General features: G+C 46.8%; 1 protein-coding gene across 1 annotated transcript; it reads right to left on the bottom strand.

Annotated features, from left to right (window-relative positions):
• Window positions 1-1,245: 1,245 nt before the first annotated feature.
• On the bottom strand, window positions 1,246-13,646 carry LOC138808452 (2'-5'-oligoadenylate synthase-like protein 1). The gene is made up of 6 exons (XM_069994702.1): window positions 13,449-13,646; window positions 10,538-10,796; window positions 8,716-8,882; window positions 6,629-6,870; window positions 4,315-4,462; window positions 1,246-2,499 (listed from the first exon to the last, which is right to left on the bottom strand). The coding sequence occupies exons 1-6, from the start codon at window positions 13,644-13,646 to the stop codon at window positions 1,999-2,001; spliced, it is 1,515 nt and encodes a 504-aa protein (XP_069850803.1). The 3' UTR covers window positions 1,246-1,998.
• Between the last annotated feature and the right edge of the window lie 370 nt (window positions 13,647-14,016).

The raw sequence follows: 14,016 nt of genomic DNA, 5'->3' as shown, positions 1-14,016 counted from the left end.
AACCCTACTACACGACGTACTTTGATAATAAAGATGTTTTTAAAGTCTGTAGACTATTATATACTGCTTGTGTGCGTGTCTCAAGAGTTGAGTTTTGTTTTTTGTGTGTGCTGATAATGGGACTTGAACTCAGGGACCAGGATCTAGCTGGATTTTTTTTTTTTTTTTTTTTTTTTTTTTACTAGAAATTGGTTTCTACCACTTGAGCCACTTCCACTTTTGGCTTTTTGCTGGTTACCAGAGCCTGGTGTACATGTCTCATGCCTAATCCTAGCTATTCAGGCGGCTGAAATCTGAGGATTCCAATTTGAAGGTGAAATATTCACAAGATAAGAATATTTCCAGTTAACCACCAAAAAAAAGGAGAGGGGGGTGCTGGCAATGGAGCTGTGGTTCAAGTGGCAGAGTGCTATCCTTGAGGAAAAAAAAAAAAGCTCAGGGACAGCACCCATTCCCTGAGTTCAAGCCCCAAGACTGGCATATGTGCATGCCAATACATGAATGCACATGTGCACACACATGTGTACACATACACACATCTCTCAGATTTGTTTGCCTGGGCTGGCTTTGGCCTGTGATCTTAAGATATCAGCCTAAAATTGTAGTTGTGAACTACTAGCTCCTGGCTCGTGGGTTTCTTTTCTTTTCTTTTTTTGCTAGTCCTGGGGCTTGAACTCAGGGCTGGACACTGTCTCTGAGCTTCTTTTGCTCCAGACTAGCACTCTACCACTTGAGCTACAGTGCCACTTCTGGCTTTTTCTGTTTATGCTGTACTGAGGAATTGAACTCAGGGCTTCATGTATTCTACCACTAAGGTACACTAAAGCACATTCCTACCCCATTGAGGGGAGTTTTTATTTTTGTTTATTTATTTATTTGTTGGTTGTGGGGCCTGAACTCTGGGCCTGGGCGCTGTCTCTCAGCTCTACAGCTCAAGGCTAGTGCTCTATCACTTGAGCCACAGTGCCACTTTCAGCTTTTTCTGCTTATGTGGTGGTGAGGAATCGAACCCAGGGCCTCATGCATGCAAGGCAAGTGCTCTACCACTGAGCCACCTTCCCAGCCCCTAAGGGGAGTTTTTAAACTGCCTCAACCTCAGCCTCTCAGACTTGGACTCCTTTTATTTCAGTTTCCTTCCATCTTCAAATCTCCAGAGTTGAGAGGCTCAAAATGATTAAGTAAAAACCATTAGGAACAGCATTAGTACTCATGGAAATGGACCATCCAAATGAGACAGGGGCTCTTTATTCAAACCTTGGAAGGGGAAGGGTGGGGTGGGGGTGGGAGATGGGAAGGGATGGGAAAGGGAAACAAAGGAGGAGGCAACAATGCTTGCCAATTATCTTGCCCCTGTAATTGTAATCCTTCTATACGGTATTTTCACAATTAAAAATGTATATTAAAAAAAGATTGGGCCACCAAAAAAAGAAAAGAAAAGAAAAGAAAACAAACAAAAACTTTGGAAGGAACCAGCCACCATCCTTTACATTTGACTGAGAGTCCAAGAACAGGCAGGGTGATCAGAAAGCTCACTAGTCAGTCCAAACAAGGGAAAGGCTTCTGGAGGGAGTTGATGGAGGGAGGTTGGAGGTGGGCCAGCCAGGAGAGGGCTGCTTTGTGATAGGTTTGGAGAGCTCAGTTGTCTCCCTTGATTGGCCCTAAATTGGAAGTGATGAGGTGAGGAATTAGAGAAGCCAGAAGCAATTGACTGAGTCCTGACTTGCTTTCTGATTGGTTCTTGGGAAGGCTGTAGTTTGTTTTCTCAGGTAGTTGCTAAAGACAGTTATAGACCAGAATTCTACTGGTACATAGGGTCTGGCCATTGTCCATTTGTCTATTTGGTCTCACATCTCTTTGGGTGCCCTACTGGCATGGCTGGACAACTATTAATAAAGTCAGTGGAGCCGTAGGGCTGCCCCAGCACAGAACCGGAATGATAGAGGAGAGGATGAGTTCAGGATGACATCGCAGGGATGCACAGGAACTTTCTAGAGGAAACTAGGCGCGTGGGATTGGAGCTTTTTCCGCCTTCTTCTTGGAGAGGGTGAGGGTTTCGCTGTCTTGAATGCCATAGCAGGCAAAATCAAACCAGTCCTGCAGCACATGACCCTGGAATTCCAGCTGCTGCTGCTCGCTGCCCAGCCCCAGTCGGTCTTCGATCTGTTGCTTCAGGCTCTGAATAGGGTGGTAGGGGTGGACAGCGTAGGCGTGGCTCTCACCATCCGGGTTCTTCACAAATACCTGAAACTCTGGGGAGACTGTGTCCAGCAGGCAGATGTGGGTGCTGCAGAAGATTCCATAAAAGGCCAAGGAGCAGTGACTGCTGAGTGCCTGCCGCTCGCTGCCGGGCTCCTGGAAGGACAGGCGCTGCAGGCCCAAGTAGCCTCGGCTCCGGCAGATTCTCTCTTTAACTTTCTTGATGGATTCATAAGGGTTCACCCAGAGGATCAAGTCCGAGTGACCCCACTGCTTCACTGTCACCTGGATGTCTGGTGCTGTCTGCAAAAGGGGGGTGGGTGGGGAGAGAGGTGGGATGGGGGAGAGAGAGAGAGAGAGTCTAAGGTCACACTGCTCTGGCACACACACACACACACACACACACACACACACACACACACACACACACAAATTCCCTTCACCTGTGTCGTTTTTGCCACAGCCACAGGAAACAGCATCTGAGCATTTCAAAGCCTTCTGCTATTTCAAGACAAAAATCTTGGCAACACCAGGCAGGATGGCACATGCCTGTAATCCCAGCACTCTGGAAGCTAAGGCAGGAGGATTGTGACTTTGAGGGAAGCCTGAGCTACATAGTGAATTCAAGGCCAGCCTCTATTTGGAGAAACTGTCTCAAAAGAAAAAAGAAAAAGAAAAAAAATAGCCAGACACTGGTGGCTCACGCCTGTAATCCTAGCTACTCAGGAGGCTGAGATCTGAGGATCACGGTTCAAAGCCAGACTAGGCAGGAAAGTCCGTGAGACTCTTATCTCCAATAAACGACTAGAAAACCGGAAGTAGTGCTGTGGCTTAAGTGGTAGAGCGCTCACCTTGAGCTGAAGAGCGCAAGGACAGCGTCCAAGCCCAGAGTTCAAGCCCCATGACCGACCAAAAAAAAAAAAAAAAAAAAAGACTATCTCAGCAGTCAGGAGGAGGAGGGGCAGGAGGATGATGAGTTCAAGACCAGCAGAGGCAAAGGTAGCCAGAAGATCCTGTCTCAAAAACCAAAGGACTGGGGATTGTAACTCAAGCATTAGAATGTTGGCTTTGCAGACACAAAGTCTTAGGTTCAGTCTTTGCATGATTTTTTTTTGCCAGTCCTGGGGCTTGAACTCTGAGCCAGGGCTCTACCTTTGAGCTTTTTTTGCTCAAGGCTAGCACTCTACCACTTGAGCCATAGCACTACTTCTGGCTTTCTCTGTTTATGTGGTACTGAGGAATAGAACCCAGGGCTTCATGCAAGCTAGGCCAGCACTCTACCACTAAGCCCCCTTCCCAGCCCCATGCATGATGGTTTTTTGTATTCTAGAAAAATCTAGAGACATATTTTTCATAGGCTTCATTTGGTTAGTGGGTCCTCTACTTGCAATCTGTTCCTTATAAAGCCTCTGATATTATAATATCTGATTATATAATATATAACATAGATTATATAATATATATTATGTAATATTATATAATATTAGTGTTTTCATCTGCTGGGTGTTTTGCCTTACTTAGAAGTATCTCTGATAGTTTTCCTAGCAGTTTTGTGCAAATGCATTTAATGAAATTGCTTCCTAGTAGCCTAGGGAGAGGTTCTTGGGCCTCCCCCTCCTCCAGCCTCCAACTCCAAGTGGAGGGCTGGTACCTGATAGGATTGACGGTTTAGCTCCTGTGAAGAATGATCAGGAATATTCAACTGCCTTTCCAGTTGGTAATGGGAAAGAAAGAAGGAAAAAGAGAAGAAGAATGTAAAGTTAGAGAGCCCAAGAATGCTTGGGGCTGGTAGCTCGTGCCTGTTCATCCTAGCAATTCAGGAGGCTGCGATCTGAGGATTGCAGTTGGAAGATTCTCAAGGAAGTCCTTGAGAATTAGCCTTGAATGAAAAAGTTAAGGTACGGCGCCCATGCCCTGGGTTCAAATCTCAGTACCAGCACAAAAATAAAACAGAGATCTCGAGAATTTTCCCAAGCTCACAGAATTGATGATGGTGCAGTAGGGCCTAAGCTGCCTGCCTCCGAGCTGCAAGTCATCAGTACAGAAACGGAGAAGCCAACCCTGCAGTCATCATATTCAGAGCTTCAAGCCCCTGACAGTGTGGGGAAGTGTCATTACCTGCACAGTCCAGCTGGGGACCGGGCTTTCCCTGATGTCATAGCAACAGTCCTGTTTCAGGCACTGGCTGGCCCTCTGAGCCACTATGTCCCATCTGTAGCCACCTGCCACATTGTGGGTGGGGTCTGCTGGGTCCAGGATGATGGGCCTGTAACACAGGAAGAGAGGTGCCCAGGCTTCTTCCTGCTTGGAGCTCAAGCCAGGAGATACCTCTCAGCAACCTTTTATGCAGCCCAGGGCTGGCGGTCCAGGAGGGCCCAGAGACCTTGCTGAAGAGCAAGAATTCTTGGAGTGGAGAGTGGGAGGCCTCAAGAGGCATATTGGAGCAATAACAGATGTGCATTTGGGGAGGTGACCTTTCAAAGGGACAGTGGGCTGTTCAAATACAAGGTCAGATTGAGTGCTAAGTGTCTTTGGATAAGCATAACAAGGATGACTTTCTTTCTTTCTGTCTTTCTTTCTTTCTGTCTTTCTTTCTTTTTTTCTGTCTTGCTTTCTTGTCATGGGGCTTGAACTCAGGGCCTGGGCACTGTCCCTGAGCTATTTTTTCTCAAGGCTAGCACTTTACTACTTTAAGTCAAGTCACTTCTAGTTTTCTGGTGGTTCACTGGAGATGAGTCTTATGGACTTTTTTTTGCTTGGGCTGGCTTTGAAACTCAGATCACAGCCTTCTGAGTAGCTAGGATGACAGGGGTGAGCCATCAGTAACTGGCTTCGATGAACATCAAACCATGTAGATCAAGTTTGACCTTTACAATTCTATAAGGTGAGGGACAATTATTACAATTGTTCTTGTTCTTGTTCTTTTTTTTTTGGGTCCGGTCATGGGGTCTGAACTCTGGGCCTGGGCGCTGTCCCTCAGCTCTTCAGCTCAAGGCTAACACTCTACCACTTGAGCCACAGTGTCACTTCTGGCTTTTTTCTGCTTATGTGGTGCTGAGGAATCGAACCCAGGGCCTCATGCATGCGAGGCAAGCACTCTACCACTGAGCCACCTTCCCAGCCTGATTGTTCTTGTTCTTATCCCCATTTTACAGCCAGTAGCTGGGGGCTCTCAGCCATTCTAGTTCTCCTGCCTCCACAAGAAGAGGTTAGTCAGCCTCCAAGCGTCTCTCCTTTATATAAATATTGAATAAATAATATAATAATTATTATTATTATTTTGTAGGTCGTGGGGCTTGAACTCTGGGCCTGGGCATTGTCCCTCAGCTCTTCAGCTCAAACCACTTGAGCCACAGAGCCACTTCCAGTTTTCTGAGTCTTAAGGACGTTCCTGCCTGGGCTGGCTTTGAATGGCTTTGAATTGCGATCCTCAGATCTCAGCCTCCTGAGCTGGCTAAGCATTATTTTTTTAAGCCTGGTGCTGGTGGCTCACACCTGTAATCCTAGCTACTCAGGAAACAGATCTGAGGATCATGGTTCAAAGCCACCCTGGGTAGAAAAGCCCAGGCAGTGAGGAGCAAAGAACAAGTAGGGAGGGTCAGGAGAGGAAGAAGGAAAGAGAGAGAGGGAGATTGGGAGAGGTAGAGAGAAAGAAGGGAAAGAAAGAGAGGAGAGAGAAAAAAAGAGAAGAGTAAGGAGAGGAGACAAGTAGAGAATGTCTGTAAGTTGCCGAAGGTATTTCTAACTACAATTTTCTGGATATCTTTATAATAAATCCTTTAGTAGGATCCCTGTTTTTTTTTTCCTTGTATAAAAAGACTCAGCAGCTAGGTGGTGGTGGCTCAGGCCTGTAATCCTAGCTACTCAGGAGGCTGAGATCTGAGGATCATGGTTTGAAGCCAGCCTGGGCAGGAAAGTCTGTGAGACTCTTATCTCCAATAAGTGACTCAGAAAGAGCTGGAAGTGGTGCTGTGGCTCAAATACAGAGAGCTAGCCCTGAGCAAAGAGAAGCTCAGGGACAGCATTAGGTCCTGAGTTCAAGCCCAGGACCAGCACAGAAAATACTCTTGCTCTTCTGAGAGCAAGAGAGCTAAAAATGAAAAGTAGTGAGTAGCTTTGGGAACAAGAAAAAGGCACAAAGCATCTGAAAGCTCCCTTCCCCAGGATCTTGACAGGCTGCAAACTTGAGACACTCTCCTTTGGAGATTTCACTAGCTGCTATGGTAGCTTTACTGTGTCCTTAATAAAGTTGATCCATAAAACTCTAAACTAGGCTTCCCTGAATATTCTCTCTCTCTCTGTTTCTCTCTGTCTCTCTCTGTCTCTGTGTCTCTGTGCCTGTGTCTGTGTCTGTCTGTCTGTCTCTCCCCCTCTCTTTCTCTCCCTCTCTATGTCTCTATCTTCCCCCACAAGGGACATGTTGGGCAGGTACCTCTGTTTTTTGAGCTGTTTTCTGACACAGTCACCAATGATTGGGTTCTGAAGTGAGTAGAACTTAGTCCAATGGATGCAGATGAGTTCATATTCCTGGAGCAACTCCATCACCGTGGTGAGGCCTTCCTCCAACCGGAAATTGTTTTCCTCCTGTGTTCCTTCTTCCCAGGCATAGACTGTCAGTAGTTCCAGGGCGTAGAGAGGGGGCAGATTGGCCCTGGGGCATTTGGCTTTCACATACTGTGGAAATAGATGGAGAGAGACAGACAGACAGACAGAGACGGACAGAAAGACAGACAGAGAGATCCAAGATTATATATAAAGATGGTACTGGGCCAGAAGCTGGAAAATCCAATTTTTTACCTATGTTATTTGTGATGCTGATTCTTGTTTATGTTTTTCTCCTTCCTTCCTTCCTTCCTTCCTTCCTGCTTGCTTGCTTTCTTGCTTGCTTACTTTCTTGCTTTCTTTTTGTGTGTGTGCTGGTTCCTGGGGCTTGAACTCAAGGCCTAGGTACTGTCCCTGAGTTCTATGACTTGAGCCACAGTTCCACTTCTAGATCTTTTGGCAGTTTACTGGAGGTAAGAGTCTCACAGAGTTTCCTGCCAGGGGCTGGCTTTGAACTGTGAGTCTCAGATCTCAGTCTCCTGAGTAGCTAGGACTACAGGTGTGAGCCACCAGCACCTAGCTGGTTTTATAGCCTACTTAGGTCTCTACTGGTGACATTAATTTGTGACTATGATTTTAGGATTTGACAAAAAAAAAAAAAAAAGAATAGAAACCAACCAACCAAAGAAACAAAAACCTTCATCGGGACATTTTGAATTCTATTTGATTCTGTGTGGGTGCCAGGTGTGAAATTTAAAAAAAAGTTATTGGGACTGGGAATGTGGCTTAGTGGTAGAGTGCTTGATTCGCATGCGTGAAGCCCTCGGTTTGATTCCTCAGTACCACATATACAGAAAAAAGCCAGAAGTGGTGTAGTGGCTCAAGTGGTAGAGTGCTAGCCTTGAGCAAAAAAAGCTCAAAGACAGTGCTCTAGTCTAGAGTTCTAGCCTCAGGACTGGCAAAAAACAAAAACAAAAACAAAAACAAAAACTTGCCATGAACTTATTCACTCAGGAATGACCATGATACCTACGAACACAGCCCACTTATTTGTTGGGGAGCAACTGGTCTAGGGAGTCCCATCTTTGTTTTCATATCTTTTTTGGGGGGGTCCGGTCGTGGGGCCTGAACTCTGGGCCTGGGCGCTGTCCCTCAGCTCTTCAGCTCAAGGCTAGTGCTCTACCACTTGAGCCACAGTGCCACTTCTGGCTTTTTTCTTTTTACTTATGTGGTGCTGAGGAATCGAACCCAGGGCCTCAGGCATGCAAAGCAAGCACTCTACCACTGAGCCACCTTCCCAGCCCCGGGAGTCCCATCTTTGGATGATACTGGGGTTTGAATTCAATATAAACTCACACTTGCTAGGTAGGCACTTTACCACTTGAGCCAGGCCCCCAGCCCTTTTTGCTTTTTTTCACTTATGGGACTTGAACTCAGGGCCTGAGTACAGTCCCTGAGCTCTTTTGCTCAAGGCTAGTGCTCTATTATTTTGAGCCACAGCGCCACTGGTAGTTAATTGGAGAAAAGAAAAGAATCTCACAGACTTTCCTGCCTGGGCTGGCTTTGAACTGTGGTCCTCAGATCTCAGCCTCCTGAGTAGTTAGGATTATAGGTGTGAGCTATCAGCATACCTGCCGTTTTTGCTTTTTTAGTTATCTTCAGATAAAGTCTGAAAATAACTGAAATCCTCCTACCTGTGCTTCCCTAGTAGTTGTGAGTAGAGGTGTGTGAATCGCCATACCCAGCTTGTTTGCTGAGCTTGGCGGGGGGGGGGGGGGGGGGGAAGGGGGGGTTCTTACTTTTTGCCTGGGTTGGTTTTGAACTCTATGCCTTCTAAGTAGCTGGGATTTAGAGGTGCCACCAATACTTGGATTCATTTCCCTCCATGCAGTTTCCGAGAATGAAATCTAACTCTGCCTCTCCTTCTCTCCCTCCTCCCAGTCTCCTTCCTGCCCTCCTTCCTGGCGGTTCCCTTACCTGATAATACCAATGTTTCACCAGGCGCAGGAGGGATTTCAGCTTCGTCGGTCGATGTTTCACAAAGTTTCTCTGAAGTTCACCAAAGGAGGGGGAGAAGTTTCCAGGGTACCTACAAGCCTGGATCAGACGCACGTAGACCTCAGTGTGTGGCTGAACTGAAGGCCCTGAAGTGGGAGTAAGCAAAGACAGACGCTAGGGATTTAGGAAGCCCGTCAAGGGCTCAGGCAGGGAATAACTCTCCTTGGAGGAGAGTCCACTCATGTATTGGGGACAAGCTCTCCAGGGAGACTTGAGATCTCACGTCCTCAGACACTAAGGCTTTGCCTTGCTTGTGAGATTACTTTACTCTGGAAAGCCAGCTTTGGCCTTTTCATTCCTGAGGCCATTCTAGGACTTGTTGTCTTCCCTGAATGTTCCTTCCCTCCCTGCAAACCTTTCCAGTTTCCTGCATCTATTTTTTTTTGGTCAGTGGTGGGGTTTGAAATCTGGGCCTGGGCGCTGTCCCTCAGCTCTTCAGCTCAAGGCTGGTGCTCTACCACTTGAGCCACAGCACCACTTCTGGTTTTCTCGTTTTTTTTTTTTTAATTGGAGATAAGAGTCTCATGGACTTTCCTGCCTGGGCTGGCTTTGAACCTCGATCCTCAGATCTCAGCCTCCTGAGTAGCTAGGATTATAGGCAGGAGCCACCAGCACCCGACTACTGCATCTATCTTTGATCTCTTTCTAGGTGATTAATTAGATCCTCTCAATAGTCATAGGAAGGAGGCAGGCCGGGGGACATGTGATTTTCCTGCTTTCTTGGGCAGACAATCCTGTCTCTTACATATTCCTCATTGAACAACTCAAGGTGGTCCTATGGTGAGTAAGGAGATGGCAAAACCTATTATGGTTTGGCTGTTAAATATCCTCCAAAGCCCATGTGATAATAGATACAATAATAATAAGAGGCTCATGCTTGGTTGCCAGCCTACGAGGAGGTGGTGGTATTTTTAAGAGGCGGGGCCTAGTGGAAGGAAGTTAGGTTATTTGGGGAAGGCTCTTGAAGGAGTTTACAGAGACACTGGTTTCCTTCCTGGAGGGTGAACAAGCTTCTTCTCCCAGAGGGTGAAGAGGCTTCCTCTCCCATGTGCTTCCATCATGATGTTCTATGCTTCTACAGGGTGATGCGGCCACAGGCTGAAACTACTGGAAACATGAGCTTTCAGCTCTGTAAGTTGATTTTCTCAAGTAATTTTGTCACAGGGCTAGAAAGCTGACTAACGCTGCTTAACTCAAACACCTAGGACTCTCTGCCTGAGCGTGAACAAAACTGGTCCAGAAAGCAGCTCTCAGTGCTAATGACCAGTGGGAAGTTGGTGGATAAAATATAGCACTGGAGATATATGAATTTAACCCCTCCCCCTTTCCACAAAGCTCCTTCCGGAATGTTCTTTCTGCAATTGCCTAGGTCACCCCGCTTTTTTGTGCTGTTACTAGGGTTTGAATTCAGGGTCTCACACTCTCACTTGGCTTTTTTTGTTTTTGGTCCCAGGCTGGTTCTCTACCACTTGAACCACACCTCCACTTCTGGCTTTTGTGTTGGGTAATTGGAAGAAAGAACTACTAACTAGGACTCCTCATTCTCACCCTCACCCCCAAGCACTGATCACCATGTGTATTGATCACCATGCATGTGAGCTCTGACTGCACGGCAGCCATTCAGCCCCAGCCCAGGACTTGGGCACAAGGAAGGAATGAAGGTGTTTATGTGACAAGTGAAGGGGTTTCAAGTCTCCTGTGGAGGGCAGGGGTGTGAGTGGCAAGCTTCTCTTCCCCTTACCCAGAGCCCTGAAAGCAGGCATGATGGTGACATTGATGGGCTCCATGGTGAGCACCAGAGCGCTGGGGACTTCTTCCATCCTTGCGTCTCTGAGCCCGAGGGCCAGCAGGTCCTTGGAACACCACACGCTCCTCTGCATGAGTTTGATGGCTTGGTAGATCTTGGCCTCTTCCCCGAAGCTGTGGAAACAGCTCAGGAACACTACCAGTTCCACATCTGTTTCATTCCTGAGTACTGTGCCATTCCCAAAGGAGCCCACCTGCAGAAGACAGAGCCCCGTCAACCCTGAGACCCTCTGCATGTCAGGGCAACCCCAGCACTTCACAGGAGATAGTTAATTCATGCACACCGCCCTCCTGAGGGATGGGTATGTACTGCAACACCCTCACTTAGGCAGAAAAAATGCAATGCCTAGAGGAGGGAGTTGCCCAGTTTTCTGCCTGACTCCGTAGCTTTTAGCCCAGGCTGGCCAGAAACTTGTGATCTTTCTGCATCAGTTTTGTGATTGCTAGGATAACAGGCATGCACTAACATGCCTGGCTTCATGCTTCATGGCTATTCAACTGCATGGCTATTCAACTGCAAGAACTCAGATTTGGCTGGGAAGGTGGCTTAGTGGTAGAGTGCTTGCCTAGCATGCATGAGGCCCTGGGTTTGGTTCTGCAGTACCACATAAAGAGAAAAAGCCAGAAGTAACTCTGTGGCTCGAGTGGTAGAGCGCTAGCCTTGGACTGAAGAGCTGAGTGACAGCGCCCAGGCCCAGAGTTCAGGCCCCGTGACCAACCAAAAAAAAAAAAGCACAGTAGTATGGTCTAGTGGATTAGTGGATACAAGCCATGAGCTTCAGAATGGGTCATGGGTCGTCTGACTTTGACCTTGACTTTTGTTTGTTTCTTTTTTCTTTTCCTTACTGGGGATAGAGTCCCAAATGTTCAAACTTGTTCAGTAAATGCTCTTAGATTCTCAAGCACATTGGGCAAATGCTCTACAATGCCCAACCTTGGGCTTCAAGGCCTAACCTTGACTTGACTCTTGGTTCTGTTTTTTTTTTTTTTTTTTTTCTTCTTCCCTTATCATATGATCCCTCAGAGCCCTAAATATATAAAATGAAAGTAATGAATCATGGGATCACTAGAAAGATTAGATTAAATACTGTATGCCAAGAGCTTGGTATGGTGATGGCCCACAGGAAGTGAACAATTTATGTGTTGTCATATTTGTTTGTTTTTTAATCAGATAGACTCAGATAAATACTTTGGCTGTCTGGCTTCAGTAACAGCAGGAGATTGAGCTGGATGATTTGTTTTTTTTTTTTTTGGGTCCGGTTGTGGGGCCTGACCTCTGGGCCTGGGCGCTGTCCCTCAGCTCTTCAGCTCAAGGCTAGCGCTCTACCACTTGAGCCACAGCGCCACTTCCAGCTTTTTTCTTTTTGCTTATGTGGTGCTGGAACTCATGCATGCAAGGCAAGCGCTCTACCACTGAGCCACCTTCCCAGCCCTGAGCTGGATGATTTTGAAGGTACCTTTTAGATGTTCAGGTCTCCTAGACTTGATCTCCAAGGCCTTGCTGTTCCTATTATACAACGCCTGTCCTTCTCTGGCCTACTTATTTCTTACCCAGAGTAGAGAGGTGGAATTGGTGGGGAGGAATCAGATTCTAGGTGGTGGCTGACAGTGGACGTTCAAAATCACACCAATACACACACACACACACACACACACACACACACACACACACACACACACACACACACACACACACATAAAAAGAAAAAGAAAAAGAAGGAAGGAAGAAAAGAAAGAAGGATTGGTTAAGACTAATTCTCCAGGGCCTTTTGACTTTGAGGCCTGACCCTCTTGAATTTTGAACCTAGTTAAGTGACGTGGGGCAGCTGGATATAGCTTGGAGACAAATCTCAGCCGAGGAGGCTTGATCTTTGACCATTGAGTTAACATTCAAATTCTAGCTCCAATGCTAGCTATGTGAGCCTGGGCAAATCACCGCGAGCCTCCATTTATAAAAATATTTTTATGATCAAAAAGATAAAGCATCTGGAAAACCAGAAAGAAAATGCAAAGAGCATGTATGCATCTGAATAATTCATCTGAATCAACCAGTCAGATCCAACAGGTCCACACTTGTTACGTTTGCAACATTTAAACTGCCCAAAGAACATTTTTAGACATCTAGGAACTTTGTCCTGAAATATTTTAGTGTTAACATCCAAAACATTCTCTCTTGTGCCCCCAAGAGTACTGTTACCCCTAACGAAATCAACAACAACTCCTTCACTTTATCCAGATTATGTAGAAATTTCCCAAATTGGCCAAGTACCAAGTGACTTACACTTGTACTCCTAGCTACTTAGGAGGCTGAGATCTGAGGATCATCGTTCAAAGCCAGCCCAGGCAGGAAAGTCTGTAAGACTCTCATTTCTAATTAACTGCTAGCAAGCCAGAAGTGGAGCTGTGGTTCAAGATGTAGAGTGCTAGCCTTGAGTGAAAAACCTAAGCGTTTGTGCCCAGGCCCTGAGTTGAAGCACCAGTACTGGAAAAATCACAACAAAAATTTCCCCAGCTGTCCCCAAACCATATTTTATAAACAGCATGCCAGGGCCCAACGAAAGACCTTGGATTGCATTTGATAGTTAGGAATCTGCCAGTCTTTCTATTGAATTCATCTGTAACTGGGGCAAAAGAACAAGATAAAACTTCACAGAGAGAATTAGGCTATTGTAACCCAAATTGCAACCTATTATTATTATTCGCCTTGGTTGGTTCAAGACAGCAGTGAAGTGAGGTGTATGTGGTAGGCTGGACTGTTCCCAGCTGTCTGCAGCATGGTAGGGATAAGGAAGCAAGGTGTTCCCAGCATTTCCTGCCTGGCTGGGGATGGAAGAGCCAGATCTCACCTTGACCACCTTGAGCACCTGCACCTCCTGGCCCAGGCTCCGATCTCCCTGGAAACATTCTTGCCTCAAGAACTGCTCCACAGTCCGAACAGCCTCCAGCACCTCTTCCTTCCATTCATGTCTGGGCTGTAGCCACTGGCTCACGAAGGAGTCCAGCCTGGAGGCTGGGATGCTGTAGAGCTCCTGGGCCAGGGCCATCTCTGCCGAGTGGACCACTGCTGGTTGGTCATATATAGCCACACACTCCCCAGCCTCCCAGTACACACCTCCTTTCTTAAGGGGGCTCCTCTCCAGCTGGCTTTCAGCTCCCAGTGGGATAACGGAGCAGAATGGAAAGGGATCCAGGGGGATGAGTTGTCTGACTGGGTTGCTGTTCTTGAAGACCTTTTATTGTGTCAGGTGTGCTTAGTGACATGGGACTGAGGGTGACAGGTTTGAGGCCACCTTAACAGAGTTTGGCATCCAGCCAATCTTTGGGTCTTAGGTTTCGATTCTTAGCTTTTGGAGTTTCCTTTTCATGATGTTTGGAAACTGAAAGTGGTTCTGTTTTGACCTGTCAGGAGGGGAG

The sequence above is a fragment of the Dipodomys merriami genome, unplaced genomic scaffold (assembly GCF_024711535.1).
Source record: "Dipodomys merriami isolate MVZ:Mamm:240054 unplaced genomic scaffold, mDipMer1.0.p SCAF_45, whole genome shotgun sequence".
Taxonomy (NCBI): Eukaryota; Metazoa; Chordata; class Mammalia; order Rodentia; family Heteromyidae; genus Dipodomys; species Dipodomys merriami.
The sequence above is the reverse complement of the archived record's forward strand: the minus strand, read 5'-3'. Positions and strand labels throughout refer to the sequence as shown.

What these genes read in the sequence shown, in the direction of transcription:
- LOC138808452 (XM_069994702.1), bottom strand. Translation starts at nt 13,646, where the DNA reads ATGGCCCTGGCCCAGGAGCTCTACAGCATCCCAGCCTCCAGGCTGGAC. An exon ending in AGGTGCTCAAGGTGGTCAAG is followed by an intron (nt 10,797 to 13,448) that starts GTGAGATCTGGC and finishes TGTCTTCTGCAG; the next exon opens with GTGGGCTCCTTTGGGAATGG. An exon ending in AAACAGCTCAAAAAACAGAG is followed by an intron (nt 4,463 to 6,628) that starts GTACCTGCCCAA and finishes CCTGTGTTACAG; the next exon opens with GCCCATCATCCTGGACCCAG.